Below are 13,265 nucleotides of genomic sequence, written 5' to 3' on the forward strand. Positions count from 1 at the left end.
TTGGTAAATTTTCTGTTTGAGATAGAAGGGAAGCGGGAAAATCTCTTACGCTGCAAGAATCAATGCCTTCCAGGAGATGCAGGCTGCTGCCAGTACTAGAAGAGGTATGGCTGAGCCAGGCTGGTGGCAAATGTTTACTGAGCTGTGCCTTTTTAACAGAGCTTGGCCACAGCTATGTGCTAGTAAACTGGGCTGTCTGAAGAGCTGCTGACTCCAAACAGGCTGACCTGGGCCTGCTTCCAACCCCAGTGGTATTGTCACATGCATTTCACTGCAGTCTTAATGCCTGCTAGGAGGGAAATGAATCCTTGCTCTACCTCTGAACTACACCACATTTAATTTTTTTTTCTACTGTTACTCTGATTTATTCTCTGTTGGATTTACCCAGAGCTTCATGTTCTTTTATCAGTTTTTAGACAGCTGACTTTCTGGTATGGCTGTAGCTAGTTAGTGAGGTCTTTCAACTGAGTCTCTTGTGGATAGCTCTGCTTGCTTTCCAACTTCTGACATTGTCCTTCAGAAACTGTCCTTTCAATATTAAGAGAGACATATATGCATAAAGGTGCAGCTAGGCCCTAATAAGCATTATTAACATCTTTCAGTCTGAATGCTATGAGGATCTCAACCATAATTTTGATTCTGAAACTAGGTGGCTCTGCTGCTGGCAGACAGGGTAATACTGGCTGCTGTATTCCACTGAGACATAGCACTTCTGCCACTGTTATTGCTAAAGTGCAGTAGTGTGCAGCCTGCCAAAGATGTTTGAGAGGTTTATCAGGCTCTCGGGGAAAAAGGTTCACTGCCTGTGATACACCTAGACAAAGTAGTCTTTTGGTGGGGAAGAATGGGTGGTTGGGTGTTCAAGAAAGAGGAAAATGGACTTGAATATATAGTTCTCAAGTGGTTAAAACTTTTGTTCTTGACTCCAACACAATAACAATTATTTCAAGTATTTATGGATGTAGAACACAAATATGAAACTTGAATTAGTGGTGCTCCTAACTTTATAACCTGGTAATTTCAGGGACTGGTGTCTAGAGCACGGCAGTGCAGGGAATACGAATACCAACTGACAGGCTTTGTTTTCTTTTCAGTTACACATGGGAAGCAATTGATGCAGACAAACATGTCCTTTATAAAATAAACTTCTGTTTTGGTGTTGAAGAGTGTGGAAGATCAAGTGCAGTCTGTGCATATGACATCAATAAGGAGACATATGTGTCTGTCGGTAAGTATGCAAGTGTCTTTCCTCATAAGTAGTTCAGAGTCATATTAATGGATGGTCTTGTAACTGTTGCACAGTTTCTTCTTTTTTCCTCTTCTCGTAACAGTGTAAAACTATTCTGTTGTATATTTACTGGGGAGATTTGGGTAAACGTGATCTGATTGCAGATAATCACAGGACAGTGAAAGTTATCTTATGGTCTAGTTAAGTGTAATCTAGTGTGAAAATACGCAAGGCTATCTCAAGTAGAAATAAGTCCATCTACCTGTGACAGGATGTGCACTGTCCACAGACTTGTTTGAAGCTTGCTATTGAACACAGGATAAAACCTGAGTTCTAGCTCTAAACTATACTAAAACTCAGGCCAGTGTAACATCAGCTTTTTGTTCAGAGCTAGGCTACTCTCTGTAATGCAAGCCTGGAGTATTGCTAAGCTTCTGGGGTTTGGTCTTTAAGTCGTTATGCTCAAAAAGAAAGAGGGCACTTTGCCAGTGTCTTGTAAGCAATGAATAATGTGATAAGTAGCAGTCTTGTTCACAAAGTCGTGTGTAGCTTTTAGGTTTAAGATAGCTGCATGGCACCTTTGCCAGCATCAGTGATGGAGACAAGACCTGAAGAGGGCCTTTTGATAACAAGAGTGTCAGAAAATATAAAAGGCAGAAACCACTGACAGCCTCCAGGTGCCTGGAAGGTGGCACTGAACAGCAGCGGTGGTAACAGACTTCACTGTTGCAGGTTCTCAGTCTGGCACATACCTTGTGCGCGTGTGTGCATGTGCAGTGTTTGTCTGTGCTGTCGTTCTGTGCTGATGTGTCTCCACTCTTACCTTCCTTTGAGAAGGCAGAAGGTTATTGAATGGTCCAAAATACTTGTTGCCCTGGTTATATAGGGGATGCTGTGAACAGCTGCTCGGGTATGAGCATCTTAACGTGCCTTCCTGTAATGCAGTTAGTGTGAGCATATGCAGCATGAATAGAAGAGTCTTGAGCTACTGAGGGCTTGCTGCGTGAATTAGCATCAAGCTTCTGTTCTGATTGCCAGTGTTACAGCTTTACCTACAAGTTTGGTGGCTATAGTTGCTTTCTGTCTGCTGCAGTTCAACAGAATATTTTTGGGGTTCTTGTACCCTCTTCCGGCTCAGTTTGCTTACTTCTGCTTCTTTTGCTCTCAAGATGAAACAACATCTTTGGATCCCTCAGCATAGGAAAGACATGGACCTCTTGAAGCAGGTTCAGAGGAGGACCACAAAAATGATCAGAGGGCTGGAACACCTCTGCTATGAGAGAGTTGGGGTTGTTCAGCCTAAGGAAAAGGGTCCTACTGAAAGGCCACAGCCTTTCAGTACTTAAAGGAAGCTTGTAAGAAAAATGGGGACAGTCTTTTTAGCAGGACCTGTAGTGATAGGGCAAGGGGTGATGGTTTTAAACTAAAAGAGGAGAGATTTAGATTGGACATAAGGAAGAAATTGTTTACCGTGATGGAGGTGAAACACTGGCACAGGTTGCCCAAAGAGGTGATAGATACCCCATTCCTGGAAACATCCAAGGTCAGGCTGGACTCTGGGCAACCTGATCTAGTTGAAGATGTCCCTGCTCTCTGCAGGAGTGGTTGGGCTAGATGATCTTCAAACCCCAAACATTCTGTGATAGACTCTCTCATATTGTGCTGATGCTACTTGTATAAATGGCACAAAGGCTGAGAAGCTGATAAATAGAAGCTGACGGGAGGAAGGAGTGAATTGTAGTGTTTGAAACTAGTTGCTAACAGTTTTTCGTGGAGTTCTTTAGCCCTTGTTCCTAAGGCAGTGACTAGTTTGCAGTGGCAGCTGCTGTTGGGCTTCTTAAAATTCGAAGTGTTTGCTAAAAACCTTTAAGAAAGTAGATGTATGATTGGAGATGTCAAATACTATCTTAATTGGATCTAGTCGTCCAAAACACAAGAGCTGCAAGGAAGATCTTCAGTTATACTCTGTTCAAAGACTGTCTTCAAGTGGACTGAGATGTCTTGTGCTGCTAAGTGTTTGAAATTAGAGCCTGTATGCTGAGCTTATATGAAGGTGATGTATTATAACCCTTTTGGGTTTTGTTTTGTTTTTAAACCCTAGGTGACTTAAGCTTGCTAAAAGTTTCTGAAACTCTTCTGGAACTCAACACTACGCGTAACTGCTTGCAGCAAGGCAGTCGGCACCGAATTCAAAGCAACATTAACTTCCTGTGTGGGAAAACACTGGTAAGTCTAAGTCACGTGTTCTTATCTTCAATGGAAACGGCATGTACTTGTAACTTGCTTTTTCAGGAGGCTTGCTGAACTGGTGGATGTACTAATTGCTGAGTTTCATAGCTTAAGGAAGAGCCAGTTATCTTCTAGTACCAAGTTAAGGTCATGATCTACTGTGGCTCTCAAAGGTAGAAAATAATTGCAGATCCACTTTGTTTGCAGCTTTGTTCGCAGGCTCTTCTGTGTCTTAGTGTTTTTACAGGAATTGGACTGTAGTATTTTAATAGCGTAATATGGAGGCATGAGTCAAGTGTACATAGTGCTGTAACAATGAGAGCTATTGTTTAAATGTCAGCTGTGCCCAAGCTGTGGTCCTGGTATATCTGTTTAATAGAACAGCATTGAAGAAAATGACCGACCTCTGTTATGGGTCGGTGTAAGTGTTCGGTTTTTCTGCACATAGTTGAGTGAACAGTGCTTACATGTTCAGCTGGGCCTATGGGAGAGTAGTTGTTCTTGGGAATCTGCTTAAAGTGTGACTGGAGATTCCTGAAAGTTCCTAGGGGCGTGTGTGTATGCAGTTCATCTCCAGGTGCTTTTGGAGTTACACCTTCCACACACTTCACTGATACTACAGCGTGTTTTCTGTACTGACTGTGGTCAGTTAACATATTCATGTGTCAGAAATAACTACTAACTAGTGCTGCTGTTGGTACTGATGATGCTGTTGCACGTCCCTCCTTGGAAATCTGGCCAATTCCAAGTGCTAGTGCAGCAGCAATTTAAATGCTTCTTGTTCTGTTTCAGCAGATAACTCTTTAAGTTAAAAATTATGCTCAGCTCCAGCTGTAACACCAGACTGTAACAATCTTCAAAGTTCTTCTAGTTAGCATAGTTCTGACACCTATTCTAGTTTACCACCTAGTAAAAGGATTTTGTAATAGTGTCTGGAACAACTCCTTTCCAACGCTTTTATGGCAGAGTTAAACGGGGAGGGAATTACTTTAAATATGCTATCGTGCTTCTGCCTGAGGTGATGGAGGGAGAATGGAAAAAATCTAATCAGATTGTCTTTTCTCTAGGTAGAGACATCCTGTTGAGCACCCAGCCCTGAGCTGTGGTAAAACTCCCATCTTGAAATAGATACAAATGTGTATCACATGAGCCTATAACAATGAATAGCTGAGATCAGAGGTATTCTTTCTGTGTAGCAGAATAGATTGCTAATCAGCCTGCTTTGTAGGATGGAAGGCAGAGAACTGATAAACCGTGCATTGCTTAGCTGTTCACCTCTTTATACACGTGTATTGGTGTTTTCCTTTTTAGTAACTAGATCTGACTGGTGCTTCTGCCAGTATCAGTTGGTATAGTGAGTGCTTCTAGAAGAGGTAGTACAACTACTGCAAAGAGGACTGGCTCATGTTAATTTGAGAATTGGTGCATATGCAGACTGAGGATTTGGCACTTTGCATCTTCCTCAGTACCAACAAAGCTGTTAACTAACTTGCTGTTAATAAGTGTTGTTAAGAAACTGTATGCTCTTGTTCTGTCACATGCTGTGTTTTGTTTTTCTTAATCTCCTGAATGAACTTCTTGCTCTCTACAAATGTAAACTAAAACTGAAGTCTGTTTTTCAAAGAATTATTTTTCTTCTCCTTTAAATAGGGTACCCCTGAATTTGTAACAGCAACAGAGTGTGTGCACTATTTTGAGTGGAGGACCTTTGTGGCTTGCAAGAAAGACTTGTTTAAACCTGTGAAAGAGGTAATCTATATACTATCCATGTAGTTGCTCTTCATACATCTGGCAGTTTTGCTCTAACCACCTGCCCCCACCTCACATGAATCCCAACAGCCTCCATGAACCTAACTTTTTCATAGGCACATAAAGCATCTGTTGTAAGTTGGTGGAGCTAAGAATTTTAAATAACTCTTCAACCTCTTTTGTGATCCGGATGGTTGTTTATAGTAAAACTCTTCTAAAAGGTAGAGCAGAACACTCATATGTCGGATGCCTCATTTTAGTCAGCATATCTAGCTTTAAGTCTAACTTCAAGTCTTTGAGCTTTCAGAAGTAAAACCTTTTCCATGTATTAACTTGGCTTATATAAGCCTGTTCATAACTTTTCCCTACTTGTGTAGCATGGATTGCATGTAATTTTTTAATTGTTGTTCCAGGTCCCTTGCTATGTGTTTGATGAAGATTTGAAGAAACATGACTTGAATCCTCTCATCCAAGTTTCAGGACACTATTTGGTGGATGATTCTGATGATGACTCCTTGTACATAAATGTCTGCAGGAACTTAGGTGTGAACACTTGCTTGTGTCACCTGTCAATGTATGCATTTCTAGTGGTGGTGTGCTTTTCCAGTGCCTCAGTTGAGGTTGTCCTATGACCAAAGATCAGTATTTTAGGACTTGTACTGTTGCTTCCAGCTACTTTTAATGATTTGAAGGCTGCTTTCTGTGAAGCGAAGTCTTGCTTTCCAACTATTGTGGTTTTGGGTTACACCCCTTCTGAATGGGCAAATGCCATTAGGAAAGATGACTTAAACTGGACTGAGTGGAAGAGCTTAGCTTGTTTTCTAGCTGCTTCTGTTTGCTGCCAAGTAGGACCGAGATGGTTCATCGCGTTCCATGTGCTCTTAACTTTATTACTTTGGACTCCAGTTCAGGCTGTTGCTTAGTTCTAAGTGAATGTCCTGAGATGCATCTAAACTAGAGTTTAGGTGCTTGGGAAAGTAATGGTGCATAGCCAGCACCTTCCTGTCGATTGGGAGCTATATATGTAAGGAGTTAAACCAGAAAAATCACTCATTTGAAAATTGCTGAAAAGGCTAGTTTAGCTGTATATTCCTACTCTTCTCTACTGCCCAGTTCAGTATGTATTTTGTTATGCATATTGCCTCTGTTAAGGGTTTAATACTTCTAGTTTTAGTGGCAGGTCTATTCTTTTAAAAATCCCGTTAGTCTGAAACTTCCTGTTGACAGCTTTGAATTAGGTGGTTCATAAGAAACAAAGGAGGGGAAAACACCTTCTCTGTGAGGATATAGAACTGAGTTCTATATTCTATTTTCTGTATTCTGTAACAGGAAGTTCAAGTAGAGAGACCAGAAGCTGCCCTGCTGGCAGTGCTGCTTGCTTGTTACACAAAGGTCAGGCGTATGATGTTGGCCATCCACAGGAACAGTTGAAACTTCATGACAAAGACAGGTATGTAATTTTTGTGCTGATACTTCTGTGAACACTTCTCAGTCACCTGGGCTGGAAAAAGGAGTCTTGGTAACTGCTGAGTCTTGTAAAATTTGACATCAATACCACTTCAGTTTTGAAGCATTGGCAGAAAAATTTATCAAATACTGGCAGGGCAGAGCCTTTTTCAGGTATCCTGTAGTACTGCCATAACAGATCAAATTTTCCTCTTAATTGTGAGAGACTCCTTTTTACGGAATTTCAAAAGTATCAGAAGCAAGGGATGATTGCTGCTGTCTGTCCACAAGCAGAAGAGTTAGGTTTGACCCCATCTGCCTGCTGTCTGGGGGCCCGCAGGGTACATGCACTTGGCTCTCTGTGGTTTATGTACTGTATTTAGCTCACTCTATTGCCCAGGAATACTTGAAAAGTTGAGAATAGGGCCAGATGTTGCCTTTGGGTGTTTTTGCATTACGGAGTTCTTAATAGGAGAAATAGAAAAGCAATGCAAGGCTTATTGTTCATGGTGGTGGCAGAGCTGGGACTTGGAGAAACTGTTTCCTGGATGCTGCTTCTGTTCTGTTTGCTGCTTCTTGTGCTGCAAGTGCAGCTTGAAAGAAAAAAAAACCCAAACAAAGCCACCCAAACAACCCAGTGTGGCACAGAGGACTGACTTGACATGCTGATCTCTCTGAGCTCCACGTCATCTGAGCCTCTTTACTTTGTAGGGTCAATAGTACCCCGTTGACTTCTGCAGTAGTCTTTTTATCTCAGATGCAAGCTGGAAAAAAACCAAGTTAATAACAGGGAGGCCAAATTAGTGATGGCCTATTAGTGATGAAGTTGAGGGATTTCTTTTAGGTTATGAATGCAGTTGTTAGTCTTTTGTGGCAGGGCTTTTCCCCCAGCACAAAACAAGTGGGTGAGGTGTTCTGTACCAAGGAAGCAGCATACATCTGCGGAAGCAAAGCTTTTTCTCCTGTTAAAGTGCAACTGGTATTCTATAAAAGTGCTTGGCAAGAAACTTTTATCCTATTTCTGCTAGGATTGAAGAGCTCCTCATATACTTGAGGAGAATTCATTGTATGTGCTCAGTCAGACTAGAGTGGCTTGGGAAAGGAGTAAGATGATTGTATATCTGTGTCCTAAGGTATAGAGAGGCCAGTTAGAGGTGTGGGTAACCTGAGGCCATACTGTCACCTCTCAAGCTGTTGTCTTCTGCCTGTTAGACTGCGTAGAACAGTAACGCTTGGTTGGGTAGTTGTGTTGATATCCGTGTTCTCTCATTCAGGACATCCTGCCATTTTTCTCTCCTGTCGGGTAGTTACCATGTTTCGTTCTCCTATTCTGCCTCCTCTGATCTGTCCCAGTTGCCTTGTTCCTGTCAGCTTGCTAATGAGTTGACCTCACTCTTAATTCTGGGGCCAGAATGGAAAGAGATTATACATAGAGAGGTGGAAAACTATAGGAAAGTTGTAAAACATGACTGGTTATTACTTACAAAGGTTGCAAGAGTATTCATCACATCTGCTCTCCAGGAGTCTCAGAGCAAAGCTGAGAGTGTTCTTGTGACTATCAGACAAATTCTTGCTACAATGCAGGTTTCAAGGCACTCAGCATAGTCTTAACTGGGGTGCAAGAGTGTATTAAGTAGTTTTCCTAGGACTATTTTAATCTTCATTTTGGTTAATTAAAAGATTAAAGGAGTAAAGACATTCATAAAAGTTGCTTTCAGGAGTAGGGCTAATCTAGTATATTCTGCTTGGGTGTTTGGATGTTTTTTCAAGAATATCCTTCTTCTGTACAGTGCACAGTCTTAATTGTATTTTTTATTTACTATTTTCTGTTTTTAGACTGGTATTGAGTTATGAGAAAATATATAGTGATGAAGAAAAGCCAGACTTCTGTCTAGACCATAACCCAGCAGTGACGATCACTTTTGTTTGCCCAACAAAGAGGGGAGAAGAGGTAAATTCGGTATTTTAGTTTGTGCTAAAGAGTTGGGTTTTAACTTCTGTTGACTGCTGCGTGCATTAGCTTTCATTTTTATTCAGGGCTGAAGAGAAGAGAAATTTTCCTGGCTTGCAGCTTATGAAGAGTGTGAGATCCTAAAAACAATCTTCAGAATGTCTTCTAGAACTTAAGAAATAAACAAGAACCCAAATAAAATTTCCCCAGGGGTGTGTTCTTTCTTGACTTGGTGAATTTGTTGTCCAAAACTTTCCTCTGAGCACAGGATGGAGTTAGCATAGTGTTAATCCTTGACACAGAGCTTTGATTAGTAATGAGCACTCTTCCATCATCAGTGAGGCTGGGCGTGCTTATAGCTATTTTCTGTAACTTTTTTCTTTATTAATCTGGCCTTCCTCAGGAAAAAAGTAGCTAGCAAGTGTTATTGCATGGCAAAAGTCTGTCACTTACTGAGCAGGCTCCTGAATTAGTTTCAACTTCAAGTAAAATGTTTAATGTTAGGCAGCAACTCAGTTTCTGCAGGTCACAGTCTTAGTCTAGCTTCAGTGGTGAGTTTGTGATTCTGAGTGATCTCAGCAACCCACACTCCTTGAGATGGGCCAGAGTGGCTATTGCTAATGCTCTGCCATTTCATATTGTGATGCTTTTGGTTGCAGGTAGGTGAAAGAGGAACTCTTGGCTGTCTGGGTTTTTCGATTTGATGTTTTGTCCCTCATCTGACCTAGATAGTTACCATACTTCATTGCTGCAGAACCAAACCATACATAGGCCTTTCTCCGCTGTCACTTTGTAACACCTCACTGCAGCTACACACACTTGTAGTATGAACAGTATTACTAATGTTACTTGTGCCTGTAACTTATCTGATACTGACCTCTGTATCTTACCTGTTGTTTTAGTGCATGGCAGAAGTACAGATTTATGAAACAAAGTGGATTTCTAAATGTTTCACTTAAAAGTGAGGGAAAATCAAGACTACCCCTTCTCTGAGGTGCACAAATATTTCATTACAGGAAAGACATCTGATAGTGTTGGCTAAAGAATTCCCAAACATCTTTCAGTCTTGATTTGGAATGAGGGAATCAAAGCTACTAAAACACCAGTGTCCAAGAGGCTGTTTTGCCTTCAGAGAACACTTGATCTCTGCTTCCCTCTGAGGAATCCTCTGAGGCACTAGCAATACAAGCTGTGCTTAGCAGTTTGGGCTCACATAGTCTGCTTTTGCCAACTTGTTAAGGAAAAGTGCTTTTAAAAGTACTGTTACCTCTGGTGTCTTTTTGCTAATACCTGATACTTTACCTTTTTTTAGACTTCTAATAGTTTGCCACATCATTAGTAAGACCTGGTTTATGTCTTCTCAGCACCTATTTCTGAGAGGTTAGAGACAATGTTTGCACCCCTCAGGCAATGTACAGGTGAAGTTAGTCATTACTGACCCTAAACGAATGTGATAGTGTTGCTTTAAAGTTTATATTTCAAATAAGTATTGACATGTAATTTAAATTCTATTCACATCTGTATCAGAGTGCGGGTCCCAAACTCACAGCAAAAACAAATTGCCGGTATGAAATTGAATGGGTTACTGAGTATGCCTGTCACAGAGATTACCTGGAGAGTAAGAGCTGCCTTCTGACTAATGAGCAACATGATATCTCCATTGATTTAAGACCACTTACTCAACTTCCAGGTAAGCTCACCATTTTTCTTCTGCGTCTGCAGTGTTACTAGCTAGTTTTCTGGTTCCATGTTTGAAGACAAGAGAAGTATCCTTTGTAGGTATTTGGGTTTTTACATCTGTTCTGCTGTGTGTTAGAACACTTTTCCTTTTTTTTTTCATTCAGATTACGTCACGCCGTATTTTGCAAAAGATGACAAAAACGAGTATTACTATTACTTGAATATATGTGGGAAAACCACTGCGGGTAACTGTAAGGACAGCATAGGATACACTTCATCTTGCCAAGTAAAATCTTCAAATAATCAGCAAAAAGTGGCAGGAAGATTTCAGAACCAAACCCTAAGGTGTGTAAAAGATCTTTAGCCCCGTGAACTGGTCTGATTGAACTTTGTTTCCTGCTTTGGTGCCCTTATTTGTCATGTAAGCAATATTTGACACACAATGCAAGTGTTCTTTCTCAGTTTTTAATAGGAAAAAGCATAACAGTATACCAGGATAACATTATCAAACAAAGGAGTAGGTTAATAGAGGCCATTGCCTAGACAGGGAAGAAAATTTCACTGACTTTGGTGTCAGAGTTGCAGATTGTGCTGTGCTGCCTCTTGGCCTTCTTGTGTTCTACGTATAAAAAGTAGCATCAGGACTGGATGTTTTAGAAACTGTCCTCAACAAGAGGGAATCTCTCTTTCCTTTTCAAGAGCATGTGTTAATCATATCCGAGATTACTGAAGTCCATGGTTTTATGAATTTTTAAAAAATTTTAAGAACTTCCAAGTGGGGCAGTAGTTTGCATGAGATTGCAAAGCAGAGATTATTCACCTAGATATGACTGACCTTCCATTCTCCCTGTAAGCACGTGAGTGACTTGTCAGTGATCTTCCAGGAAGTATGACTTCCCACACTTGCAAAAATAGCCGTGCAATAAACTAATACTCCACCACAGCTAGAGTAGCTTTAGAGCTTTAAACTCTATGCAAATTCTTGAAAGGTAACCAGAAAAATCAGTGGATGCAAACCTTTGCTGCAGTAGAAATGGCAATATTAACATTGAACAAGCATTTGTTCAATTTGATACAATTAAGAAACAAGAGTGTCTTCTGTTATGTGAAGGACACCATGTGATCGTGTCTGATCCCATATTTCTATCTAAAACCTGGCTTTTTACTCAGATACTCTGATGGGGATCTCACTTTAATTTATCCGAATGGGGATGCTTGTAGTTCCGGATTTCAGAGAATGACTGTCATAAACTTTGAGTGCAATGAAACAGCAGGTGAGTATAACAAGCTGTGATGATTCTGAGCAAAGTTTGACTTCTGTGCTTCCTAGTATTTTTATGCTTAAAGGAATGCATGCTTTGAGCCAGAGCTAACACAAGGAATAAATATCATTGGAGTAAGCACTAATTTCTGTGTGTGGCAGGATTTTCTGCTGTGGAGTAGTACTGCTTGGCTGGCGGGGTTGTTTGGTGCTGCTAATGATGATCAAGAATACTGAGGTATAAAAGCCTCATTTCTCAGCTAGACCTCAAGTCTCCTTGTTTTTCTCCCCTCACTGGAAGCCTAACCTCTGTTTATCCATCTTCAATGCTAAGGTAATGATGGTAGAGGAACTCCAGTGTTTACTGGTGAAGTGGACTGCACCTATTTTTTCACTTGGGATACAAAATATGCATGTGTTAAAGAGAAAGAAGATCTCCTTTGCAGAGTTGCTGAAAAGAGAAAACACTATGACTTGTCACCTCTGATTCGTGGTTCAGGTACGGCAATGAAAACCAGCTTTCAGTTACTTTGGTCCTGAGTTTACGTGACATCTCTAGTGCTGTTCTTTAGTTGACCATTAACCAGCTTTTGCTTTTGTTAGTGAGTTTCTGGGATACTAGAGTGAGTGTCCTATGAAGGTAGTCATATCCATGACTGCTTTGGTTGCTGTCATCTTAAGTGGTTTTAAACATGCATCCTTTCTTGTGATAAAAGGCATTTTGGCATTGAGAGTCTAGAACAATTAAGCCTGTTGACTTTCCTTAAAGACCTCCTGTATTTCAGAGTTAGACCAGAACTGGGAAGCTGTGGACAGTAGCTTTTCAGAGGTAGGGAGGAAGCATTATTACATCAATGTCTGCCATAAAGTGTGGAAGAGAGGAGGAGCTTCCAGCTGCCCAGATGATGCTGCTATTTGTTCTGTAGGTGAGTGTTTTTGTTGGTTTTTTTTTTTTGCGGGTTAGGTTTTTTTTTAAGGCTCTGAAGGCTTGGTACTTCCTCTGCAAATGTTGTTGGCTGCCCTGAGTGCTTTCAGTTATTTGAGGAAACAGAAGTTAGGAGCACATTTCTCTTGTGCTCTCAAAGACTGAGGAAGAAATGATGCAAGCAGCATTTTCTAATGAAAGTGCTCCAGACTTTGTAGTGTGGCTTTGGTGTCGTAAAAGCAAACTCCTAATGATGTGTGCTCTTAAGACTTTTTATTTGACTAGTTAATATTGTCTTAATAGTGTAAACTTCACTTCTTTCCAGGGAGACAAATTATTTACTGTCTTTACAGATAAACAGAACAACAGTAAGAATCTTGGAACATTTGTATCTTCTCCTAGAAAGGTTGGAGAAAATATTCAACTTACCTATTCAAATGGAGACAGCTGTGGTGTTAACAAAAAAATCAAAACTGTCATCACTCTCGTGTGCAGACCAGGTGAGAATATCCACACCCTATTCTCTGTTCTAAAAAAATGGAGTTTATTTAATAGGCCCAGATGAGTGGTGAACAATAGCATGTACCTTTGTTGTCTTTTTCTTTCTATGCAGAAGCTGAAGTGTTGTGGTTTGTTTACTAGGATGGTAACAATGTAATTGCAGATATTAAGCTCTCTTCACCTTTTATACAAGGACTCTTTAAAGACCCTTGACTAAATCTCTTAAACTAAGATTCTCCCGAACATGATGAAAGTGTGCTTAAAGCTGCACAAATTCCTGGAAGCTGTACAAAAC

At 40.7% G+C, this 13,265-nt stretch overlaps 1 protein-coding gene across 1 annotated transcript in view; it reads left to right on the forward strand.

Moving 5' to 3' along the window:
• Window positions 1-1,094: 1,094 nt before the first annotated feature.
• Window positions 1,095-13,265, forward strand: part of IGF2R (insulin-like growth factor 2 receptor) — a gene marked incomplete at its 5' end in the record, with an annotated part of 45,351 nt that continues 33,180 nt past the window's right edge. Inside the window, 12 exons of the mRNA XM_010142677.1 lie at window positions 1,095-1,228; window positions 3,330-3,454; window positions 5,108-5,206; window positions 5,620-5,749; window positions 6,536-6,656; window positions 8,489-8,603; window positions 10,131-10,293; window positions 10,448-10,628; window positions 11,454-11,557; window positions 11,879-12,043; window positions 12,330-12,470; window positions 12,823-12,969. Coding sequence (XP_010140979.1) covers window positions 1,095-1,228; window positions 3,330-3,454; window positions 5,108-5,206; window positions 5,620-5,749; window positions 6,536-6,656; window positions 8,489-8,603; window positions 10,131-10,293; window positions 10,448-10,628; window positions 11,454-11,557; window positions 11,879-12,043; window positions 12,330-12,470; window positions 12,823-12,969 — 1,625 coding nt within the window. The remainder of the gene's footprint in view (window positions 1,229-3,329; window positions 3,455-5,107; window positions 5,207-5,619; window positions 5,750-6,535; window positions 6,657-8,488; window positions 8,604-10,130; window positions 10,294-10,447; window positions 10,629-11,453; window positions 11,558-11,878; window positions 12,044-12,329; window positions 12,471-12,822; window positions 12,970-13,265) is intronic.

Source organism: Buceros rhinoceros, unplaced genomic scaffold, assembly GCF_000710305.1.
Source record: "Buceros rhinoceros silvestris isolate BGI_N320 unplaced genomic scaffold, ASM71030v1 scaffold1739, whole genome shotgun sequence".
Classification (NCBI taxonomy): domain Eukaryota; kingdom Metazoa; phylum Chordata; class Aves; order Bucerotiformes; family Bucerotidae; genus Buceros; species Buceros rhinoceros.